The sequence below is a fragment of the Triturus cristatus genome, chromosome 4_1 (assembly GCF_964204655.1).
Source record: "Triturus cristatus chromosome 4_1, aTriCri1.1, whole genome shotgun sequence".
Classification (NCBI taxonomy): Eukaryota; Metazoa; Chordata; class Amphibia; order Caudata; family Salamandridae; genus Triturus; species Triturus cristatus.
In genome coordinates, this window is record NC_140585.1 from 1,149,826,860 (window position 1) to 1,149,853,243 (window position 26,384).

Consider the following 26,384-nt stretch of genomic DNA (forward strand, 5'->3'; position numbering starts at 1 on the left):
GTAAAATCAAAACATGTTTACTAAATTAAGACCTAAAAAATAAAATAAAATAAAAAGCAGCATCTCTCTGGACTTTCATTTCTTAAATCTCTCTAGTGATGTGTCTGCGTCTTTATAGACACGATTCCAAGACAGGAGGGCTTCAGAGCAGCTGGGTGTCATCCAGACAGGCAGATACTCCTCTCATGCACTGGCTCACCTTAAACAGGCAAAATGAGCCACCACCGCTGACACTGTGGTTACCTCAACTTCAGTCAATTGATAGCTCACCATCTAATTGCTAATTCAGCATTCTATAGCAGATGGTGTGGCGCACTTATTCAACCAAGCCCTGCTTGTATTTTTGTTTTTCCCACACCTCTTCCTTCCTAACACTTTTAGCTGTTCTCTCTGTGGCAAACAATTATGTAAACAAAAAGGGTAAACAATCTCTGAAAGGTGCAGATTAAAAATGAATTATGCTGGAGAGGGCACCATCTTTCTAGGAGAGTATGTGGACCTGTGAGTGAACAGCACCGGGTACCAGTACGATGTAGAGATACATGTAGGGCTGCATGGGACTTGTGTGGTTTTGAAGCCCTGCACTCTTCCACATTGTCTAGACATGAGAAAGGGATCTATAAAAAAACAAATAGGGGTGGGGGGGGGGGGGATTTTTAGAGCTGCCGCACTAAGCACAAAAAGTGCAGATAATGTGACTGTTCGGGAAACAGGCTGAAACTCTGAAGAAGAAACGTAGCTTAAGGCCTAGGAGGTTACCAGCATTCTTGCTGGGATTTTGCTTTAAAAGCCCTGCCTGCCAGAGAGCCCGGGTCCCATTTGATGAGGCTTCACAAGAGGAGATGGAGCAATCCGTTACCACGTTTGACAAATAATGTGATCCCACCCGACCCTCCCTCTCTCAACTCTATGCTTCCTGCCCCAGTGCGTACCAATGCTTTTTATTTCGGCTCCCTTGTTCATTCTACAGGTGGCTTTAATAGGGTGGGGGAGTAAATCTATTAGACGAATCTGAACCCTCATTTGTAGATCGATCCGAAGAGCACTGACTTAGCTACTCGAACAGACATATTCGACTATATGAATGTCGGTTTCGTATACTTCTTGAGCACATCGCTAGGAAAAGTAGCCTGTAAGGTTTGAGTTAGAGGTAACTTGTTTTACATGAAATTCATTTTAATACGATTCTTCCTAATGAACTAGATTTCTAGTTTCCTCCCCGCCGATATGTCTTGATAAAATAATTCTAGTATGTCAGGGATCCCATGCTTCTAGAGATAGAGAGGGTTGTCGGAGATTTGGTTTCAATGCCTCTTGATTGGTTTTTAATAAGGGAACTAGGTTGACACACCCTCCTGGTAGGTTTTTTTTATCACCAGAACAAAAACATCGATTTAACCCACACCTCTCACTTTACACCAGACTAAAGGCCCATCCTGCACTATTTGAACACACATCCAATACTGCCACCACACTCCACCTCGGAGCAAAGACTATCCATGACTTCTTATAAACTTTCAAGACCATTCTTGGTGTTACTAAAGATATTGGTAAATAACCAAAAAGCCTATCTACTATGGTACAATACCCATTTATAAACCAGATTAAGATAGGACATCACCAGATTCCAGAGTTTACAGAATGTGAGTTCCTTATCTTGGGCACCATAAGCTAGTTCTTCATATCTCAATAAAAGCCACTGCCTCTGTAGCCACAGACCAAATGTTGGTATCTCTTCTTTGTCCAATAGCAGTGGTTATTAACCTATGGTCAAAAGATTCCTGGGATCCTACTTAAGGGGTCCGCGTCTCTGTTACAAAATTATTAAACCGAATACATTCAAATTAACAAACTATATGCGAATATGGATGAGAAATTGAAAAGTTGAAAGCTTTTTCTATATTCGATTGAAAATTAAACAAAATGGTCAATATTTTAGCATTTGTTTGGTGCCTACTTGTTTTTGTATTATGTGTATTGTTTTGAGATTCAAATCATAGAAATTGCTTAGGCTTGGCGTACTAGGCTTTCAATAATGACTCAATGGGGGTTCCCTGGATTCCAATTTCAGTGGGGGTCCACAGCAATCAAAAGGTTAAGGACCAATGTCATATACTGAGCATATTTCCAGCTTAGCTTCAGCAGGAGAAGAAAAGTGATCCTACACCCCTAATAAGAGTAACGGATATACCTGTTCTGCTGGGCATCCCAGTAAAATCATCTCCCCAATACCTGTGTAACTCTCTCAAAGGATTCCGATTGGAAACCAGCTATTTTTGGACAGTACCATAAAACATGCATCACAGAACTTAGACAACACCTCCTAGCTTTAGCTGTGCCTGGAAAGGTTGGTCCACCTCTAGCTTCCATTCTCCTATTTTTTAGTATCTAGGTTTATATCCAGCTCTTTCCTCCACTGCAGCTCAAAGGAAATTTGCTTTGGAATGGCATCGCTTTCATAATTTTGCAACGCTTAGACCTCACATGAGCAGTAGAGGCGAATGTCAGAAGGAGTTGCTTAAATGGGGGTGGGGAAGGCCCCTCATAGGTTCATCCCGGTCCTCCGGCTGCAGTGGCCAGTGCTGCAGTTGAAACATGCAGTATATGGAATGTTAAAGGCTCTACAAAGGATGTCAAACAGTTTCATTTTCACCCTTACCAAACAAGCCATGCAGTCGGAAACAGCCACCATCTTCCCAAGCCTGGAAGTACACCCCTGCTTGGCTGAAGTAAAGTCTGTGTTACCAATCCGTGAAGTGGGATAAGTAGTTAAACTCCTCCTAACGCTTATAGCACTTCAGCCCCTCAGAGTGATCATAGGAAATGGAGGTATACAGATTGTGTGCCCTACGTAATGAAGGGATCAATTGTACTTCTCCAAGTGGGTGGTCAGCTAAATTGGAGTCTATAAAACACCACTCTTTGACTCTCCCTGTGAACCCTCTGCCAAAACATAGCTGGGGTGTTTGCTAATAATGAAGGATATAGGTAACTCCCAGAACTCCTTACCAAAGGCTGCTTGTACAGAGCGCAGAGTTTTACCTTCCCATATGAAGTTACTAAGGTCCTGCAGGCACTTCATTCCAGAGCCCTAAAGGAAGAGGCAGCCCCTAGAACACACAGGATGTTTGACAAAAGCACCATTTTAGAGCTACTATGTGTCCCACCCCCAATAACAAAGGACATTCCAATTTGAAAGCCCCACTTAAACCATCCTGAATCAAGACATCCACATTCTCAGCAAAACATTTCAAGTTCAAAGTCAGCCAGTTTTCCAGACAGCTAATGGCAGAAGTAGTCCACTGAAAAAGAGTATAGGGTTCTTTATTCCCATCACTAGACAAGTGCTTCCAGATACAATTAACTCTTCAGACTTGCTCAGGTTGACTTGGAAACTTGCTGTTGCCAGGAATTCCACTCATTCCAATGTCAACGGGTTCAGGTATTGCTCTGGTGCTAGTTTCACCACTTAAAGGTCACCCACAAACCTGAAGACATATTCGAATGCAATAAACCTTATAGATGTTTCTCTTCGCTTCTGTAGTAGAGCTTTATGGATGAGCGCGAAAAGAAGAGGGACCAAACGCAACCCTTTTAAGTACCTTTCTGAAGGCTTATGCCATCCGATAATTCACCATTCACACCCCTATGCTTGCACTTGGTCTTTGGTAACTGACCGCACCCCCGCCCCACCAAAGAGATGGCTGAATCCAGAAGGTGAAGAGATATTTCCTGTATGAAGCTAGTCTGATCCATTAATGTGCATGGATCAGGGAAGGCATCATACCACCCTGTGTGTTGGTCAAGACTTCAGTAAAAATCTTGACATCAAAAATGATAAGGGAAACAGGTCTAAAAAAGTGAGCACTGAATATTTCCTATACTCTGTTTAAGCATCAGAAATCTGGTTAACCTCTTCCATCAAATAGGTCACACAATGGCCTTTGCCAACTCCATTATTCTATTAGAAGGTGCACCATCTGTTGGGAAATGTCTTATAGAAAGAACGTGGCCATGAAGCTACCTGGGGCCTTAGCTTGTCTGGAGCAGTATTGGGGAGGCCCTGATGGATATGGAGATGTTATTCCAGGACCCTGGGTGCATACTGAAATAACCGGTTTTCTTGTGTTTTATACTTCCTAGTCTCTAGTCTGATGGTACCCTGGCTGCGGGTGTGCCAAGAATCAGCAGAAAAGGGAGCTTGTCTGCAAAAAAACCAGGGTGCTTGTTGTGATGACTTTGTAAATGAGGCAGCTGCTATGAAGATAGTGTGGGCTGGCAAAGGGAGCCAGTGGAGTTGCAGCAGCGTGGGGGTGCTGTGATCAAATTTCTTCAGGCCCTGGATCACAGGCTGCGGTGGGTAGGTGTGAGAAAGTGGCTCTGTATATACTGTTCCCAAATAGGTACAGGGTGTACAGAGTCCACAATCCCCAAGGGTTTGACAGAGGCAGTACCAGAGGACAGTGTAAAGCATTTGTTGTACACACTCAGTCAGCAAATGGTTTCACACACTCAATAACTGAACTCTAGGCCAATGGTTTATATATAAAAAATATATGCTTGTTTTATTTTAGAACCAACACTTGGATTTAAAATATACTTTCTCAACAGGAGATGTTTCATATAAATACTTTTGCAATATGCAATAGACTTTAGTAAACAGTTACAAGTGGTTGCAGTAGGCAACTATTTTTAAACACAACAATACATTGAGCTCAATGGTAAATTCAAGTTATTTGCAACAGGTTACTTTTTAGAATCAAGTGATGAAAGTCGACTTAAGTACTGTAATGATTTTTAACTAATATTTAGCTATTTTAAAAGTTGACACTTGGAAAATATTTCAGAGAAAACAGTCAATGATTCCCTATGGAAGAAAATGTAGGTTACAGGTACAGTATGTTCTCGTTACTTTTGTAATCCAGTACTGGGTGCCTAGACTCAGTACTGGGACCTTTATCCAAAACAGGTAAGCAATTACGTTTTCAGATATTATACGATTTTTGAAGAATATTTAAAGATTGCAGAAATCGACACTTAGAAGGAATTTCACAGAAAAACAGTCAATGGTTTCCTATGGAAGATAATTGAGTTAAGGGTAAGTACAGTTGTAGAGATTTTTCAGAGTCAGTGCTGGGCACCAAGATCCAGCACTGGGAGTTCACCTAGGAACAGGTGAGTAAATTCGTTTTTGTCACTCGGCTGATTTTTGGTGAATATTTGAAGATTTGAAAAGTCCACACTTAGAAGAAATTTCAGGAAAAAGCCAGTCAATGTTACCCTATGAGGAAAATAGAGTTTGCGGTTTAAGGGTAAGTACTCGACTGGCAGAGTTGAGGTTCTGGGCACAGACTCAGGGGTCTCCCAGGGTCAGGTAGGTACAGTTTGTTCACCCTCAGCGGCTCTAGGGAGGCCGGGTGCAGAGAGAGTTAGGCCCAATGTTATCCTATGAGGGATAGGGGTGCCTGGTTTGGTGGCTGCTGACTGGCAAGCCACGCGGCTGTGGGAGCTGAGCTCCTGGTCACTTACTCAGGGCAAGTGGGGAAGTAGGAAGGAGTAGAGTTTCCACTGCCAGGGCCACTCGGGCGGCTGGGTGCAGAGTGCTTTTGAGCCTTCAGGCGCTCAATGGAGGTCAATGGGAAATCTCCGGTTAGGAAAAAGACTGCAAGCTCGGGGACGAGGACTCTTCAGGTGCCACCACCACTTCGAGAGGTAAGTTGGGTAGTTGGAGGATAGGTAGGTACCCCGGGGTTGGACACAGGGGGCCGTGGGGCACCGCGTGCAGGGGTGCCTTTAGGTGTCGGGAAATCTTACCCTCAGTTGATTGCGGTTGGGGGGGGCACCTGGTTCTGAGGCTGCAGGCTTCTTCAGGAATGTCGAGGGAGGTCCTTGGGTGCCGGACTCGGGGTCACAGTCGCCGTGGGGTCGTCCTCAGGGTCTTTGTTCACTCCGGCACTGGCCAGGCTCGGCTGGTGCAGAGGGTTCTGGGTCCGCGGTTCCGGGCTGCTGCCAGGGGTTAGAGATAGGTTTCGAGTAGAGCCTCTACTCATGGGAGTCCCAGGGGCTTAGAGCCAAAAGGTAGCCAGGTCCTCCGGGGTTGGTGAGGTTGCTGGCCACGAGAGATGCCGCGCTGGAGCAGGAGCAGGTTCAGGTTCGAGGGTCGACAGGCCGGTAGGGCTGGGGTCAAAGCAGTTGGTGTCTTCCTCTTTTTAGCAGCTGCAGGGCAGGTCTTTGTACTTCTTGCTCTTCTTGTAGTTTCGAATCTGGAATCTGGGGAAGGAAGGTTCAGAGTGCCCCTAAACACTAGATTTAGGGGCGTTACAGGTAGGTGAAGGGCAGGGGCCAATGGGTCCCTATCCTGGGGTGGGTACACCCCCTATCCTGCCTCTCTCCTGTGGGAGGGGGGCAGGAGCCTGGTCCTGATTGGGCAGGGCTTCCCATCTTCAAGATGGCGAGAGCCCGGAGATGTGCTTCACCTCGCCTCCCCCACCTGAGGGGTGGTGTTGGCAGGCTGGCACATCCCCTGTCCTTATTTGGGGTTTCCGGCCAAGCTTCCCGCCAGAGTGGGGGGTTGCAGTGGCCTGGGGAAGCTCACAGAGGCGGAATGCCTTTGAAGCTTCCCCCTGCCCATCCTGGGGGAGGAGATTTAGCACCTCGCCCAGGATGTGCATTGTTGCAGACCCAGGAGAGCAGGGGCTCTCCTACCCAGGGGTCCAGCAATATCTCTGCTGTGTGGGAGCCTAGGCAGCCTCAGAACAGACGTGGATTGTAGGTTTAGGTTTCAGGGGGCCTCTAAGATGCCCTCTGTGGTGCCTTGTACATTAAATCACACACTGGCATCAGTGTGGATTTAATGTGCTGAGCAGTTTGATAACAAACTTCTCAGTCTTCAGTGCTGCCAGTATGGTGCTGTGGAGTTCGTGTTTGACAAGCTCCCAGCACCATATACTTTTAGCTGGCAGCACTGCACTTACAGGACCCAGGAATGGACCTGGGTACTGTAGGGGCACAGGGCTCCTATAGGGAACCCAGCTAGAGGGGTGGCTGATGTATGCCAGGGCAGTGTAGGTTGTGGGCATGGCACACAGGGATATGTGCCATGTCGACTCTCTGTTTTGTCCTGTATCAAGACACTCAGCCTGCAAGAGCAGTGTGTGTGTGTTAGGGTACAGGGCTTCTAAGGGTGGCACAATGAGTGCTGCAGCCCTTAGAGGCCGTCCCTGGTCACAAGGCCCTGGGTACCTAGGGTACCATTTACCAGGGGCTGACATGTAGCCAGGGTTTGCCAATTTGGGTTTTGGCTGTTAGGCAGTTTTTAGGGAAGGAACACAGGCCCTGGGCACCTGATTGGCAGGAGCCCAGGGCACAACAAGGTAAAGTGCATCAGCTATAAGCCAAAAAAAAAGGGGGGGGGGGGGTTACTGCAACAGAAACCCACTTTCTTACAGTAGGGGCGTCAGTGTGGAGTCTGGGAGACCATGGAATAGGTAATTACCACCATCCAGATCTGAGAGTACAAGAGCTTTAACAGCAGTTCTGACGTGACTTTCTTTAGAAGAGAGAGCTGGTAGCAAATAGTCTTGTTTTTTTGGCAATGTATCCTTAAGGGAGAGAGTGGTGACCAGGGTGAATCCAAGTGATTTGGCATTTAGAGAGAGTTGGCGTTTGAAGCAGTCGAGGTTCATGTCATTGAGCCAGGTTTGTACTTTATCTTGTTTTTCGTTCTTGGCAAATAATAGGAATTCTATCTTGCTTGGGTTAAAACAGAGTTAGGCACTGGACATTCAGGTCCGGATGATGTGCAAGCAGTGTTCAATGCATTGGATGTCTGAAGCAAAGGAAACTTTCAAGTAGAGTTCGGCACAATCAGCATATCGGTGACCCTGGATGTGGTTATCCGTGAGCAAAGCATCTCTAGGATCTCCTCCTTGAAGTTACAGTTTACTGATGGAAACACATCAGATGGTCCTTGAGTTGGCAAGTGAGGTAAAACCCTGTATGCTACAGAAAGGTTTGATTCTTCCTACGCTGTAATAGCTCCAAAAAAACAGATCCTTAACACGCATTCGTTTGTTGCGTTTATGTGCTTGCTGTGCAGAATATGTCCTGGATCTCAACTTTCTGTAGAGGTGGTTGAGATTAGAGAGATGCCATGTGATGTCCTGAAGCATGGTTAAATTCTGGCGCGTTAGGCCTCAAACACCCTCTGGCAGACGGTGATATCAGATTTTCACACGACAGGGTTCCTTTAAAAGAGCTTCCATCCTGCTGAAGGGCATGTCTATCTTATCCTATTCCCATGGGGCCAGCGTGTGTCACCAAGGAACAAATGCCTCCTTTGCCATGCTCGCAAATATGTTTTGCGTATGATGAGAAAGCATGCAATTTTATGCTTCTCCCAAATATGGGAAAACTGTTTCTGTGCAGGTGGAGCTAGCATAAAGCACTAAGCCCCAAAAGCAGCTGAAAAAAAATCAATCTAGAGGCTGAATCGTGCAATTCTTGCTGTTCTCCCATTGAATATTGCTAATTTCATTATTCTGTAAGGGGATCTGGCCCAACACTCGTCCCTACGAGGTTTGTGAAGCTCCAGCTTCCAGCCATGCCCTCAAAATCAGTCAGATTCTCATCAACCGTTTGCCATTCTACTCAAGGACTAGTCTGCACTGCTTTAACTGAGACACTATTGCTTTCTGGGCCTAAGTGCCATGACCGGATAATAGATTTGGAACCCACCAGCCCCTTCTAGAGCACCATGGTGCTCCTCCTACAGAAGCAAACGCGCAAGACCCCAAACACACTAGAACATCCTGCAATGCCTCAGCTCTTCCACCTCTCCAGCACCGGCATAGGGGGAGCATCTTTTCTACCATGATATCAGTTATGAGCTGAGCCTAGAGGAATGAGATTATTTTAATTACTATCGATGTTAAAGGCTTCCTTAGTGACAGAAACTCTTGCCACTGGAGCCGTTTTGCTTGAAGCTTCTGGTTCAAGCAGAACTGTGCGAATTTTCTGTCTTCAGACAGACCAGAAACATGGCAGTCAGCAATATCCAGAGTTGGATCTCCTGGGCCTCTTCACAGGTATGCCCGTGTGCATATTTTATAAGTCCCCCTTTTGCTGCACATTAAATTAGAGGTCAAAGCAGATTTAATTGCTTTACTGACTGAACGTCTTTTGGCAAAGTATGCCCTCGATGACTGTGGTAACGTCTTTGTAAGCGCTGATTTTTAATAAAATTATTATACAAATCCACTCAGTAACTTACTCATTTGAGAACAGTACACATTTCAATTTGGTTTAATCAAACTAGTCTTTGCGTTGATTCCAATCTTTTATACGGAAGTACATACACTACATTTTTACTTTCTGGGTCTTGGATTGTTGGATTCATAATAATTGGGACACTTGCTTGCAGAGAAATAATTAAGGGACCAACAAAAAGTCCCACTGGCAGATGGGGGGAAAGAATATAAAAATGTTAAATTATAAAGGGGGGGGGGGGGACAGTTCTGCCCATTTATTATGAATGTAAGCCCAAATAAATAAGAAAAATCTGAGTTTGAAATGAAGGTTTGGACTGATTATGAAAAACACTTGAAAGAAACAATTTGGCTAGTAAAATTGTTGACCAGATTTGGAATGGTGCCATCTTTGTTATAAAAAAGTAATTGCTCTAAACAGAATAACTATTAAGGTGATTGACCCACACAGCCCAGTAGAAGCAGTATTTACCAACCTTTCTAGGAACTACGGTCCACCTTTTAGAACGACAATCTTTTGCAACCCGCTTAAATTTAATGGACATGAAGTGGGGAGATTTTTTTAAGGTAACTAAAGTATTGTGTGGTGGCACATTGGCATTTACAGAGAGCACATTTGCCATTCAAATGGCTGCTAAGCTTGCACAGGCAGGTGTGTTTTATTGAAAAATAGAACGTATAGCACACAATCTATAATGTGAGGAAATTGGGTTTCAACGAATGTTCATCATTTGTGAATCACCAAGTAAAGTGTCTTGATTTGTTTGGATTCTATAAAAATCTGTTTCAAGCCCACTTCAAAATTACAAAAAGTGCTACATTTTTGCTTTCCTAACTGCGGAATGCGTACAGTTCATTTACAGGTATTTGTGTGTTGCAAAAAGCACAAGGTCCTACAAGTCTTTACTTTCACATTCCCTGTACTCCAGCAAGATAGTCACATAATTCACTTAAAAAAACTCCTCTCACTTCGCAGTCAGAAAAAGAAAAGTAAACACTGATCCTCATGTTTACAGAATAAGCTGTAATTTGTCAGAAGACATGGCCTGACATTTGACCTCTGTCTTTGATGCACTAGCAAATGTGACAAGAAAAACACAGAATTTAAAGGCATCTTTATCTATTGTTTTTACTTGTGCAACCCACCAACATTAGGTTGAGGCCCACAGTTGGGAATCATTGCCTTAGGGGATTCAACTGTTGTAATTTTTCCCATATTGTAATATGAACCTCAGCAACTTAATATAAAAGGGGTATGCAGCTCAGAACACTAGTTTGCGTCACATTTCTAATAAAATATACAGTAAATTGAAAAGAAAAATGTGGCCTTTGTGTTTGTCTAATGCAAAATAAGGACAGTTTTCACTTGCATGAAAGCTTTCTTTCTTTGACTTTTCTGCGAAATTAAGCCACTGAAAGCATGTTAGGTGCAGGTATTTATCAGTATTTGTGCAGGTTATAGGGTTTAAATCCCTATAAATAACCGTGTCAAAGCGGTTTCCATCCAACCTTTGCACTCACCTGTTCTTGGAAGGCAGACGCCTGTTCAGCAAAGCCAGCATCGGTAAAGTATTGCACCACATCCATGACCGACCAGCACACAGGGTCAGATGGCTTCTTATTCGCAGAACTGTAGTGAAGAAAACAGAACATATCAGAATCAGAGGAGGCACTGCACCAAACGATTCCTATATCAACCCCTTCTTTGCCCAATCCATTACACTCTAAGCCACAGTAATTATGTGGCAGGATTGGAAAAATATATGGAATGGGAAGGAAAATTATGCAGTAGAACGTGGCACAATCTGTAGCAGAACGGTTTTAACATTTCAACAACTCCATACTGACTGGACACAGTTGCACCTCTCTAGTACTAGTTTAAAACAGGTAATCGGCAAGAGATCTGGTGTAATAAACTTTGCAAACGACCTGCTGCTGAATGGAACTACATGAGGTCCTTTTTGTTGAGTAACTTAAGATCCATTTAGGATAGAGAATGTTCTTGGTGAAATTTCCAAATTACGCAGAAGGTGCTGGATTATGTTACAAAAGCGGAAAACACAGCACCCGCAGAATTGCATAATCCTTGTGTCTCTATACACACTCCTTTCAAAACTGAATCAAAATGATGGGGAATAAATGTTATTGCTAATGACTGATGTAAATACTGCTTCAACTTGACCGATGCAGCACAGGAAGACATGCATAGACTAAAAGAACCGACAGGAAAGCAGACCACAACCACGAGGGACAAATGCCATTGACAGAGGAGAATAAAAACAAGCATTTGCAATGCATTAGGTCTCGCATTTACGCGAGTTTGAGCTATTGACATTGCAAATAACAATGCCTATTGGCATTGTCATTTACAATGCCAATAGCTTTAACTCGTGTAACTGCGAGACCTATTGCATTGCAAATGCTTGTTGATGTAAGAGGCAGCCCTTAGAAAGCTTAGCTAGCTAGGGAAGCGCAGCTTGCCTTCTGCGATGAAAGAAACGTAAACAAGGGCCTCACGCTGGTAGCCTGTGATTTATTTCAGAAGGGCCTGGTATGAAAAAGAAAGTTTAAAAAAAAGTGTTAATGGACAGGAATCAACAGGCCTGTTAATAACAAGGCTGCTTTCCATTACGGGATGCCTGATTTCATTCATCGATCCAGGCAGGTAAGACGCAGTATAATAATTAGTGCGTGTTTTCAACCAAATGGAGAAAACGGGAGAGGATGTGGTCTCTCCGGCTAGACTGCCGACTTTGGAGCTGGGAAACCAAGGTTCGAGACTGGGGTGGCACTCCACATCCGGTGATTCTGGGCAAATCACTTAATCTCCCATGCCTACTAAATAATGAATGTGTCCTTGTGTAACAATAACTGGTGCTCCTATAAAGTGCCCCAATACCTTCAGGCCGAGTTCACGCTATATAAATCTGCAAAAAAAAATCATAATAATTTCAACCGAATCAAACATGCGCGTGTGTGACTCATTTTTAAAGTTGAAGTGGAGCAGACAATTCGGGGCAGCAAACGACAGCTGCAAAAGATTACAGGTGACAGACCGAACTAATGCGACCCACAGCTAGGGCCCAGGGTGCGTAAAGGAAACAAGGCACTAACTAGGGTAGGACCTCTGTGATTCCTGTAGATGAACCAAGCATGGATCCTGCTGAAAAGGAGAGGGAACTTTGATTTATAGGAGAAACCGTAGGGGCGACTTGGCTGGTCTAGTTATACTTTCTATACTCTGTCAGCTGCCTCACAACGAGCCCCAGGAGGAGGGGGAGGCTGTGCAATCCCCCCTCCTTTCTTTTTTAAATTTTCAGCGCGAACCGTGGATCCAGCAGCACTTCAGCTGAATTTTTTTTTGGGGCCCTGCGGGTTCCTGTGGGACCCCTACACCCTCAGGAGGCCTAGGGGATCAGGGTGTTTCTACCCTGCCCCCTTTTCTTTTTTTGCAAAAACTTTTCTGTGACTCGATTCAAGCTGAGCCACAAGATGGCTTCCAACACCTCCTGATTTGAATTGTTGGCAGCCAATTAGATCTCAGCACAAGATCGGGCGGTATCGCATATACCCTGCGTCCCTACATATACAATTGGAATTTTTTTAAATAACTCCACAACTACTGAACGGATTTACACCAAATTCAGTGGCGGACGGCACCGTTCGGAGGTGGCGGGGCAGGTGTGAGGTGTAAAAAATTAAAATAACTTACCTAATCGCCGCCATGTCTCTCTTCCATGTCAGGACTCCACCGAACAGGAAGCACCCAGGCTCCCCTGACTAATCACAACTTGCAGCGTTGTGATTGGTAAGCACATAGGCTCCCCTGACGAACCGCACCGCTGCAATGCAGCGTTGTGATTGGTCTGAGTGCCGTGGTTCGGCACTCAGATGGAGACTGTGGGCCTGGGCATTTTCTCCATGCAGGCTGTAATGCAGCCTGTATGGAGAACATTCATAGTGCGCATGACTGTTTGGGCCGCCCCATAGGGCCAGCCAAACAGTCATTGCACACTAGGAGCGGGCAAACCACTCCTTCCTTACCCTGCTCTGAGAACAGATCAGCCATCCACGCAAAGCAGCACAGAAACTGTGTTATTATCATTTTATGTTTCCTTTATTAACACTGCTTAAAAGCAGTGGGTGATGCTCCTCCGCCTTAGCGGAGGAGCTGCCTCTGACAATATCACAAACAGGCACTTCCCTGATCCGACATCTACCTTTCTGCCAAATTTGGTGTCATTCTGTTCAGCCGTTTGGTCTGTAGCCGTGTATCAATAATATGGAAAGTAATAGAGGGAAAATGCATTTTGGGGGCTCTCCTCCCTTTTCTCAGCCTCCCGCTTGAAGGAGCACCACGAAACTTTCAAAACAGCAGCTGAAGTGAGTGTCAAACTAGCTTTAAAAATGTCGGGAAAATTAATCAAACGATGCCAAAGTTATTGGCAAATGAAAAAAACGCTCTTCCTATAGAAACTACATCCTAATTCTAACTACCTACTGGCTTAGGTAATATTGGTGTAGGTAAGAATGTCAGGTGACATTGGTACTGCCAAGTCACACCTAAACTCCATGTAGGATAATGACAGTCCTCCTGCCATCTCTGCTGCTGCCAAAGAAAAACAAAATTAATTTTCCATTTGTCTAAGACACTTTAATAGCATTCCAATGTCATGTGTATGTCCATCAAAGTTCAAGATGAGGCAGCAGGATAAATAAACAATATAATCCTAGCTGTATGGAGGGTAAGTATTTTTTTTTGCGGAAGTATGTATTTTTTTTTGCGGAAACACAAAACTTGTGCCCTATCAAAACATGTACTCCTGGCTTCCAATGTGTGGACGGAGCCATAGCCCCTCTCTAGTGATGGCTACATAATTGTGTGAAAGCTGCACAGTCAATCTACACCATATAAAGAATGTGTCCCTGTGTAATGAAACTGGTGCTCAGCGAGGCGGCCACACACAGGTATGATGGGGGTGAATGAGCAGGTGTGACAAAAATCGGTCCATATAGACTGTTAACTAGCATACGTCACAGTTTAAAGACTAATGCCTTGCAGTCCTCGTTTCAAAGACATTTAAATGAGTGCTTGATAAACAAACGTCTTGACGTGCCTTCTTTGGAGCACAAAAACATCCGAGGTTTGCAACTTTGTAAATAGGTGGGGCGGTGCACGTTTGGGGGGAGGGGGCTGGCTGCAAAACAGACGACATGCTTGCTGCCCGGGAGGTCGGACGCTCACCGGGCAGGCCTGTGGGCGCAGAGGCCGCGGCGCGTCGTGTGCGCAGGTGCGAGGTTCCTGCCCAAATGTGCAGCCCCTGAGCCCTGATTAAGGGCCGTGAGAGGGGGCGGCCACAGAGCACAGACCCAGCCCGCAGTATCCAACCGCCACCATGCAGCGGGGAATGAAGAAGTACTTCGGGCAGAAGTCCCTCAACGACGTGACCATGGACGACTTCCTCGGCTCTCTGGGAATGTACCGCAAGCTGACCGCCAAGGACGCCTCGTGCCTCTTCCGGGCCGTCTCAGAACAGGTGAGTGCCCGCCCGTGCGCCATGGCCCTGCAGCGCTGGGAGGGAGGGGGGGGGGGGGGGCATGCATGCGGGGCGCGCGCATTTAATAACACGGCCTTCCTTCGTTTTTTTTTTTTGTATAGAGGAGTGCTGAGGTTTCGGGGAGAGAGCCAAGTTTAAATCTATAGATATTGGTTTTAGTTTGTTCCTGATGTACTTATTTGGGGGAGCGGGGCGGAGGGGGGAGGCGCGAATTCCTAATATTGCAGCAAATTCTCCGCGAGGCCTTTTTACAGTAAAATGAAAGTGAAACTGAAAATTTTAAATGTTTTGCGTAGCCAATGTTTGCAGCGGAAAAGTAATTTTGTTTTTCAACTCTTTATCACTTATACATTATTATACGGACGTCGCGCTGGTAGTGTTCACACCTCTCAGTATTTTCGGAAAAGGGGGGGGGGGGGGGGGGGTCGGCAGCGGCGGGGTGTGTGCGCGCGCGTGTGTGTCTGTGTGTGTGCGTCTGCGCAAGCGCGTCCACAGACCCCGACCCCAATCGCTGCGCATGCCCCGGTCTGTCTCCCTTGAGAGGCATCTCGGCGACAATAGGTCTCGAGAGCGAGACCTAATGATTAATAATGAGAACTTGTGAATCCAAAGTGGAGCAAAAGTAGTAGGATCCTGCTATAACAACAAGGAACTGTGAAGATCAATAATTCAAAAGAAACCAGCACACATGATTGAAGCAATCAATCCTCAATGAGGAAAAAGGTCTACATTGCTAGTGAGAGTGAGCACAAGCAGGCCTAAGTTTCTATCACTACTTTTCAGTACGCAATGATGTTACTAAAAAGCTACGTACATTTTCTTGTAACTGGTTCTGTCCATCGTCAGGACCATTGGTGTCACTGGAGACACACGGATAGGTAAGTGCGGCTCCACTCCTTCAATTCCGAGAGAAGCTAAAAAAGAAAAAAAGAGCATAAATCATCAGTACTGTCGCGCAATGAACAATTATATTACTGTAACTAAAATCATAAGCACAATCCTTATCCAACTATGAAAGAGGGAAACTACTACTCCCACTGTCTCAATTGCTGCAGCCAATTCTCAGACCTTGCTGATTAACAATGGGATTTTCCATTAACATTCCCCTCACAAAATTGACTTTGCCGTAAGAGGACAGTGGTCTCAAATGCACTCATATTGTTACAGTTTACTAGCATGCATGTCCCACTATGTCCTCCCTGGAGAAAAAAGGTGAGGTAAGTCAGCTACTGCATGCGCAGGTATCACTCATTGACCAGTTTCTCCTCCTTACAATACCTCCACTTGAATCCCAAGTGGAAAAGAGAAAGCCAGTTCCCTCTAAGATGGACTGCCCGTCCCAGCAAATATCAGGGCAGCTCTTGCAGGCCTTCTGTCAGTGCTGCGTGAGTGATTGCGAACAGAAATGTACATTTCTCAAGATTACTTCGTAAATTGAAACCTAAGAATGGAACTCAAACTGATGACTAGTCTATCAGAGTAAGGATCCCAGTTAGTATGGTTGGTATCCATTTGTTACTGTGCCATCTGTATTTATTTTAATGTTTTCCCAAATATATTCAACCAACAAATGTACACTCTTAACTTGCCTACCTGGATATTATGAATATCACTAGATGATAAATCATTACCTAGAGGAATAAGCACATTTTAGTATACACATTAAGCACATCTACAGCTATTTAAACCTAATTGGGAATCTTTTTTAACTTCTTTACCAATAAATTCGCGCAACTGGCCTGTCCGTCATGAATGACGGCATTTAGAAGCATTCAAAACAGAATATCTGTTTTCAACCATATTTTGAAAAAATAAATACAGACAGGAAAATGTGTTGGTTTTTCAGTATTTATCTATCAAAAATAAGTATAAATGGAAAACCGAGAGCCTTCATTATTTGATCTAATGAAAGTCGTTCTATTGCTTTACTGAAACTATATAATGCTGCATTGCTACTCCAATCTTTTCTACCAAACAAAAAAATAAAAATAAACTATATATTTTTTTACATAGCTTCTTCTCACAAAGCAGCCGGCTGCCGCAAGAAGCCTAGCATGTATTGTGTGGATCCCTCGGGACTTTTTCCTTCTGTACTGAAGATCTGAGAATATTGTTTCCCGCTTTGTCAGATTCCATTCATGCCATTCATTCTGGGTTAAAGCCTGTTGCCAGTTTTCAGGAAGTTTGATCTGTATTAAAAAAAGGTTTTACCTAGAACGTTTTCGCAACATTTTCTAATACCTCCAAGGCAACAACTGAACGAGTTTGAGATGTTGAACTACTTCACAGAGCCGCCTTGTGCTTCATCTACACCAGATTAGGAGGCAAGCTGCGCCTTACCCATCAAGAGAATCCTCACACTCTACCTAGAAGCATTACCCCTTTCTCTTAACTACACAGGTTTTTCCGAACGCCAGTAGTAGGCGACTTCCCTCATTCAGACCACTAGAGCTTCTTCAATCCGGCTGCACAAGTAGGCTGTGTCACTGAACCCACAAGGGCACTCAGCATACCAACAATTCTCCTTTTATATACCCTGACCCCTCTACCCTGCCCTTATCTATTTTTTAGTTGTCTGTAGCTACTTCGGAGGAGCCATCTGCAGCGCCTTCTGCTGTAAGGGGGTTGTATTTAGAAGCAACTCTCCCACGCTAAATACAACCAGTGGTGCCCCTGCTCCGATTTTCCAGGGGATCTTCAAGCCACTCATCCAACAAACTTCCTCTGGTGCTGACAAGAGGGAGTTCATCTGTAATCTCTCATAAATTGAACTTCGTCTCTTCATGGCGAGAGAACCCTATTAACACACTGTTTCCACTAAAAAAAGGCCAGAAAAGGAAATACACTCACCTCTCACACCAAAAGTCATATTCCTGTCAGAGTTTAGAGTGGTCATATCCCTTTTTTACACCCCTAAAGCTTCTCCGGACCCAATACTGAAGAGGCTAGTTTTGTCAGTTACCCAAAACCTCACTTTTCAAAACCAAAAGGTCACCATTCTCACCATCACCGGTTGTCCAGCACGGACAGACGCACTCTGAACTTTACCTTCACACTCTCTCGGTTCTCCAGCATCGTCTTCAAGTTTAACCGTTTCCACAGGTACCGCCTTGACAGCACATTCCCCCAAGGGACAAACGCTGGCGTTGCATCCTTCTTCACGTTTCACTCTTGGGCAGATACTGTCAAACACACTTGAGTTCTTCTCCAAAGCACCAATGTTGGTGCTACACCCATTAGTGTTCTTGACTATAGATAATAGGTGGGCGGCACACCCTTTCTCACAGTTATTGTGAGGGCCTGTGTGGGTTTTGCACATGCTCTCATTTTTATCTGTGGAGCAGGTATTATCTGTAGTTTCTGAAAGATGCTGAACAGCAGCATAGCTGCTGAAAGATTTCTCCACGAGGGGCCCTTGCTCAGTGTCTGTGGCTACCGGAGGACCATTTGTGCTGCTCCACTCCATTTTACTGTCCTGCTCACATGGATCCTGGTCTGTGGGAGGCTCTGTCCCCCGATCAAGTTCTGGCTCGGCAGAATCTAAAGGGGTTTTCACACTCTTATCCTCCACACAGTTTACTGCCGTCTCATTTTCAGCGTCTGGTACCTCAGAGCCTTCTGAAAGCATTGATACGTCCTCTTCACCTTCATCTTTTGTTTGCTCCTCTTCCACTTTCTGTAAAAAAAAAGAATTAAAAAAAGATATATACACACATTGCAGCAAGTGAATAGCAGCACTTGTGTATGTGCATTTGTCTAGGGAGAGGTAGGTCATCCCTTGCAGACAAAACTAATTAAAGGACTGAACAAGCTCTAAACGCTTGAGTCAAAACAGAACCAGAGAGACAGGAGATCTTACATAATTACATAGAAATGCATCGCACTTCCACTGGCATCCCCTTGAGACACTCTTCTAATGCATTATCTTCCAGGGTGCCACTCTAGAAGACTGAATGCTTGGCCAACAAACTCTCCAACTCAAACTGCTGCCTAAGCACGCAGAGCCGAGCCAAGCCACAGCCCAGCTTGGGATGCACCATTGCAACGAGATTCAAACAAGAATCCTACACGCAAGCACAAGGCTCTGGAACAAACTACTCCTTATTTTTACAATCAATCTGACCCAGGATCGGCCTGTACAATAAATACCTCTTTAAACCTAATCTCTCAGCATCCACCTCCTTCACCAGTTCAAGGAAAATATAAATGTATGCGCCTATCTAGTCCATGTGTGCCTATTTTCTTCCATGCTATCTGTTGCTTCGCTGGTATTTTACCTGGTGCTCTGCTGAGCTTCATTCATGACTCGTGAAACCCATATAAAATAAAATAAACAGGGGGGGGGGGCGGGTCAATGTAGTTTGTTGTTTCCAATGCATCTGCAGAATTCAATTAACACAACCAACATCTAGACAATGGGTTCGCCCATGCTCAACATGATTTCCGGAACCCAGCTAAGAGATTGCAGACTAATTCACAGCATGCAAATTTGGAATATCTTCCTACCCCAAATCTACAGTCAGACTAGGCATTCTCAGACAAATGTGTCAAGTACAGTGGAATAAAGCTGACGTAATTACCCCAAGATTAATCCTCCCTCGGCTTGGCCTGCCCTGCTGCCAATAATATGGAAAGGTCTAGGGATCCACAGGCACTAAGGAAGGTATAATCTAGCAGAATGGGGACAATAGGAAGTTTCAATTCTATTGGATGAGCTCTAATGTTGGTGCAGCCTTCAGGCAGGAAAAAGTGGTAGTATGTCAGCTTTTATCTGATAACTTTCTCGAGCCTCACATATTTGTTTCCAGTAGAGAAGGACTAGAAAGATGCCCTTTCAAATGTTGTAAAAAGAACGGATGATGGATAGAATACTGAGCAAATCAAACATTTACCTCAGTCACAGATCTGGGTTAAATCCATCATTTATTTGCCCACCATGACAACGCACCCCAGTTTGGACGCAGACATGTGCAAATCAGTTTTGACCCTGCTCACTATGGGAACAGTCTAGCCAGACCTACCACGCCAGGCCCTCCTGGACTGGAAACAAGCATCCTAGGACTGGTTTCAGAGTATCACCCTTCAACAGCCAGGCTAGCTTGAATCCAGTGGCACAGTGAGCACGGGACCCAAGTCTGGGCATACCCTTCGCACTTAGGGTGACCAATGTAAAAAGAACAAATGATGGACGGAATGCTGAATAAATCAAACATTCACTACTAGTCACAGATCTGGGTTAAAATACATTGTTTTTTTGCTCCCCATGCCACCCAGGTTTGGACTCAGCCATATGCAAATCAGTCTTGACCCTGCTCCCCATGGGAACAGTCCAGCCCAAACTGACAGGCCAGGTCCCGTGCTGACAGTGCCACTAGATTCAAGCTAGCCTGGGTGATGAGGGGTGATACCCTGAAACCGGTCACAGGATGCTTGTTTCCGGTCTAGGGAGGGCCTGGCATGGCAGTTCCCGTGGGGAGCAGGGTCAAGACTGATTTACATATGACAGTGTCCAAACTGGGTTGGCATGGTGTGAAAAATAACAATGGGTTAAACCCAGATCTGTGACGGAGGGTGAATGTTTGATTTGTTCAGCATTCCAGACATTTGTTCTTTTTACTCTTTTAAATGTTGTGGCATCTGCTCTTGGAGCAATGTAGGACAACTTGATGCCGACAAATGTGTTCCATTTTTTTTTTGTTTTGTTGCATTAGTCTCCTACAGCGGCAAAAAAAACTACAGAGGTCTCTCGTTGGATGTAATATTTGTCATCTCGGAATATAAATTCTTGCCCACAAATATTTTCCTCTTTTATAGACAAGCAAGCTGAGCAAACTTTTTCAAGGTTTGCAACTTTTTCCAGAAAAAAAACACTGGGCTCTTTTTGACTGTATCTCGAACCTCAAATTACCTTAAATTCAAGCTCCACAGCAGCGTTAATGAAAAACCAGGACGGCACGGTCGGAAGAAGGATTTTAAAAAAATCTCACAGAAAGAGGAAAAACATCCTAAAATGTAGCATTTGCCACAGAAGCAGTTTTCAGTGACTTTTTCATTGGCAGTGTAGACTCACCTAACATGGAGTCTATGGACTTAGGCAAAATATCGTCTGACACCAATGGTAAGGTTGGATCTTTGGAACAAAATGACTGCTAAATAATTTACTGTTAATTGCTAATGGTTTTTAATTCATGGCTAGAGAGTCATGACAATGTCAAATCATGTACAACACCAAGGAACCTGTTTGCAAACACATCTAGAAAAACGAACAAAGAAGGATGCTTTTCGGAATTGGTATGTACAATTCCTCCCAAAAAGTGGCTCTTTCAAAAGTAGCAGTGATGCTTCAATTTTCTGTTAAGTAGCTGGGTGTGTAACATCTTGGACTTTACCAACACCATGCTTCTGTGAATAACGATGCAAGTCCTTTGCATGTTTGTTCCACAAGTTTTTTTTCAATTGCTTTATATTTTGAGTACCAAGGTCGTACTTCTTGCAGGATGTAGAAACGATGGTCTCCAATATTGTGGATGATTATATGACTACTGTAAAATGGATCCCAAAAAGTGTGTTCTTGAAGGAAAAATCCATATTTTTTTTTACAGTTACACTTATTTTTCTCTGCTGGGCATTGAGAAATCACTAACTGGTATTTCAGTGAATGGGTTTCCATTAAAATATGAAAAGAAACTGTACAACTCATAGGAGGGTGTAATCTCATATACATGCACTGTATTTAGTTTCTCGGATGCATGTGAGCAAACTGCCTGATATTTGCATGAGGAAGCTGAAGAAGATCCGGATCTGGTTACTTTGAAACAATATATATTTGAAGCGATAGTTCTTTGTCATTTTGTTCTTATTGAAACTTTGTTTAATTACTTTTTTACTAACTCATTTTGGGGAGATTTACTAAGCGCTTTCTTAATACTGCTGATCCCCAACAAGCATTCTGCGAAGTAGCCTTCCATATTGATTCAGTACTAAGGGGTAGATAAGGCTGTCTCTGCAAAACTATGTGCACACGAGTAGCAGCTCATTTTGCACTGTGGTGGGAAAATTTGCCACACAAAGCCACCTAGCTTCATACTCTATTATAAAGAATTCACAAATCAAACGTGTGAAAAAGTGAGCCGGGTGGATCAAGGTTTGCCACCTTACAGCAAGAACTATTTCTGTGAGTTCTGCCCCCATTGTTATAATAATTGTTTTAGGGTACATCTTGATAAGTCACAGACTCAAAAGTTACACTTTCTCTCCAACATTGGACAGAGAGTGAATATGCAGACAAAAGTTTACTAAACAATGATGTTCTGCCATCATTCTACCAATGCCTTATTTTCTTGCCAGTAATACAATATTGTTACAGTAGAGTCATTTTTTGGACGCCAGATGCAAAATCCGCCAAGATGCGGTGTAAAATGGCGGACTTCATAAGCGCAGGTCTATCCAGGGGATCGCCTATGCCTAGAGCTGGCTACATGGGTCTCATCGGCTTCTGATCAAAAATGCTACGTACTGACCTACAGGGAAGAGGAGCCGGTAGAGCAAGGACTGACGTAAATAAGAATGTACTGGACCCCCTGCATTTCTTTGGCAATGATCTGCTTTTAACATGTGTCCCGACATTTCAGTACCAGTAGGAAAGGAAGTAAAAATGTGTTTGTGGAAGAAGAAAAATGTTGGCAACCTCAGGTGAACCAGGATAAGGCCAAACAAGGAGGTATCTTAGCAAGGTGGTCAAGTTGAAGCCTTACATACCTTCCTTTTAGCTGACCCAGACGGTCCAAGAGTGAAGGCTGAAGTGGCTTTCGTTGAATTCCATATTTACACATTTAATGCTTCTCCCAGCAAATTAGCAACAAACATTTGTGGTAACTATAGTTTTCTACTCAAGTACACAGCTGTAACCAGACTTCTCATTCAAGCAAAGTTTTATCCAACCCAGTACTTTTCGATTTTTACTTAATCATCCCTGGGATCAGGATCAATCTTTGGAGACAAGTTCCAAGAGAAAGATAAGTTGCTCTGAGCCAACGTAGTGGTTTGAGGACATGGCTGAAACACCTCAGTGAAACAAGGAGCACTTTATAACCATGATTGGAAAAGCAAACGTTTTTAATTTGCTGCTTCTAAAATTCGACCCCAAGCCATAAATGGGCCAACAATCTTGATCCTCATCCAGGATAAAAAGAAAGATAAACAAAACCAGCTACAGAGCTTGGTGTGTCATGTTAAGTATAGCAGTACATAGTTTAAAAACAGTGAGAAAAAAAAGACAGGAGCTTGAACATCCAGTCCGATCTCTCTGGAAGCTCTGAATTAAATGCTACAATGAAATAAAAACGTTTTATCAACCAAGACCATCAATCACACATGATGAATTTACCATATCACACCCCAGAACCACTCACCTTGCTCCGGGTGGCTCTACCACCCTGGGAGGAACTTCCAGGAGACTCTTGAGAACGTCCAGCATTCCTATCGGGCCGGCTTCGGCTCCGCTGTGGGCGCACCCGCTCTTCTTCTTCTTGCTGCCAACGCCCACGGGCACGAGTGAGGCGCTCGACTCGTGGGGCAGGTGCACTGTTGAGAGGTCGTCTGCTTCCACTGCGTGTGGTGGGCGCTAGTGGTACTTCCGTGATGGATGCTGCTCCAAGGCTCCTCCTGCTCCGTTCCCCACCAGGCTCTGGGCTTTCAGTACGCAACTTTTTTACTGGTGGTTCTTCTTCCTCTGGTCCCATTGTACTGCGCTTAACTCGCCGAAGGTTTTTCACCTGCCCACCAGTGACCTCCAAGTTCTTATCATCTGGAGATGCAGGGGACCCATGCTTAGGTAACCCTGGAGCCCCCTCCTTGGGTACCTTCAACTCTCCATGACAATGTGGTGTATTTTCTCCAAGCATACTATCCTGACACTCAGAACTTTCCTCTGCATGCTCAACCCTGGGGGTCAGTCTAGGGCTACCTTTTGCTAGTAAGTCCTGGCATTCCTCTATGAACCCATTTTCATTTCTAACACCTGGTTCAGTGCTCATCAACCCTTTAGTCACCTGTCTGGCACTATCCTTGCTCATCTCTTTAGGCCTCCCTTTCTCCAGCTCGTTGCGGCTTCCCCTCCCTACAAAACCTGCAATCCCCTTCTCCATATGTTTGCTGCTTCCCTTGCCTTGAAGCTCAGAGCTGAGGCTCCCCATCTGCCTGGGGCGTGCCTCCCACAGATCCACTTCCTTGGAAATCCCATCCCCCTGCATTCCACAACTCAGGTTCTTGGGGCTCCCCTCCTCCAATATTCCAAGTGTTCCCTGCAACCCAAGACTCCGATTGTCCAGTATTCCATGTATCCCCTCTCGCAGTACATGCTTGTCCTGCACTCCAAGTTCCCCCAACATGCCAGCTTTCTCCTGGATCACACACCTGTCCTCTCCAAACATCCCAAGTCTGTCCTGAACCCCAAACGCCACCTCCACCGGGTCCCCAAACCTCCCTTCCTTGGTGTTCACTTCCACCTGTCCCCAACGCACCCCATCCTTGCTCCCCAACATTACTTCTTTGGTAATCCGCCCCTCCCCCACTAAAACCTTCCCATCTTTGGGGGTTGTTGCCTCCAACACTCCAAGCTTCCAATTCCTGAGCCCCGAGTCTCCCTGCACTCCAAGACTGCCACTGTTGGGGCTCCTGCGTCCCTGCACCCCAAGATGCCCATCCCGAGGACCCACTTCCCTCACCACCCCAGACACTGTGTCCTTGGAGGTCGCTCGCACTTGCACCCCAAGCGTCCCATCCTTGGGTATCAATTCCCGCTGCATCCCAGAAACTACTTCCTTTGGACTCCGTCCTCCCAGCACCCCAAACTTCCCATCCTTGATGCTCCCTAGTCTCCCATCCTTGGGGCACCACCCCCCCTGTATTCCAGATGCCACTTCCCTGGGGTTCAATTCTGCCTGCATCCAAAGCTTCTCTTCGTTGGGGCTCCGTCCCCCCAACTTCCCATTTTTGGGTTCCAAACACCCCTGCTCCCCAAACCTCACTTCCTTTGGGCTCTCCGGGTCCTGTACCCACGAAGACGCTCCCTTTGGGATCCCTTCCCCCGGCTTCCCATCCTTTGGGCTCCCAGACCCCTTCCCCCCAAAAAGCACATCCTTTGGGGACCCAAACCCCTGCATCCCAAATAGGGGGCCTTTTGGGCTCCCCATCCCCAGCATTCCACAGGTCCCATCCTTGGGGCTCCCGTGCACCCAAGACAACCCGTCCTTGGGCGTCCCGTCCCCCAACCCACCAAAAGTCCCGTCCTTTGGGCCCGCTCCTAGCATCCCACGGCTGTCATCAATTGGGTTCCAACCACCAAGTCCTCCAAACTTGACCTCTTTCGGACTCCCACCGCCGAGCACCCCAAAGTTGCTATGTTTGTAACTTTCTTCCTCTTGTACCCTTATTTTCGTGTCCTTGGGGCTCCCCACTTCCTCTTGCCCCTGTTTGGGATTCCCTCCATCCTCCTGCTCCTGTGTTGGGCTCCCCAGTCCCTGCACTTCTTGCTTAGGAGAGCTCCCTCCCCCTGCCACCCCATCCGGCGCTCCCGCCTTGCCCCCTCCCCGGGCACGGCGAGGCGGCTGCAAGCGGGCCGCGTTGCGATAAGAAATGCTGCCCTTGTAGCTAACCCGCAGCACGGCCCGTCGCTGCACCATGCGCTCCAGCTCCTGGCGGGTGCGTTCAGGCTCTGGCCCGTGCCGGCGTCGCACCATCCGGCAGATGCGCTCCAGGTCCGGCCGTGCTTTCCGCGAACGAAGAGAGTCGATGGTCTCTAGAATCCACTCCTCGTAGCGCGGCCGGGGGCCGGTGGGGGAACCGGGGGAGGCGGCGGACAGAGGAGCGGGGCCGGCCATGGCGCTACGCGGCCCGTGCAGAGAGTAGACACAACCGGGCGGGAGCGCGAGCCGCTGCCTCTAGCGCTGCACGCGCCGCCTGCCCGCGCGCACCCTCCACGCGCCCATCCCTGGGCACCAGCAGCCGAGAGGACAGGCTGTGGCGGGCGGCGCGAGCGCTTAAGGTGGAGCCGAGAGACGCGCCGCGCGGCCCGAGACGCTTAAGGTGGACAGAAGGGTTCTGCTGATGTGCGTGCGTCGAAGCCGGATAGGGGCGCGCGATGGAAACTAGGGGCGTGTCCCCCACAGTGCACTTTGTTCACTGCATCCCCGAAGGAGTCGGGAAGAGACTCTTACTTAGTGTATATTCTATATATCCCCACTCTACCGCACCGCTTGTATACAACGAAGTCTCAGTGGCGGGCCGGAGAAGGGCCGTAAGGGCGTATACACAATGCAATCCATTGTAGCGCAGAAGCCTCTTCCGGGGGATGTTGTATGTACACAATCATCCCAGCCGAGAGTGGATAACCGGGTGCCCCAGGCCTCTGATAGCGCTTTTTTTTACCCTGCCTATTAAGCCAATTTTGAAGTGCTTCTGACGGAGCCCAGCGGTATTAATCCTCAACTGGATCTTGTCAATTACATTTAAATGCAAACTGTATTTCACATTAGGATCTACAATGAAAACGAGACCAATA

At 45.9% G+C, this 26,384-nt stretch overlaps 1 protein-coding gene across 1 annotated transcript in view; it reads right to left on the reverse strand.

Annotated features, from left to right (window-relative positions):
* Positions 1-25,843, reverse strand: part of LOC146856229 (uncharacterized) — a 28,551-nt gene extending 2,708 nt beyond the window's left edge. The window contains exons 1-4 of the mRNA XM_085654291.1: positions 23,236-25,843; positions 17,873-18,500; positions 15,639-15,738; positions 10,788-10,896 (exon numbers count right to left, since the gene is read on the reverse strand). Of these exons, the coding sequence (XP_085510417.1) occupies positions 10,788-10,896; positions 15,639-15,738; positions 17,873-18,500; positions 23,236-25,704 (3,306 nt within the window). The 5' untranslated portion in view covers positions 25,705-25,843. The remainder of the gene's footprint in view (positions 1-10,787; positions 10,897-15,638; positions 15,739-17,872; positions 18,501-23,235) is intronic.
* Positions 25,844-26,384: the final 541 nt, after the last annotated feature.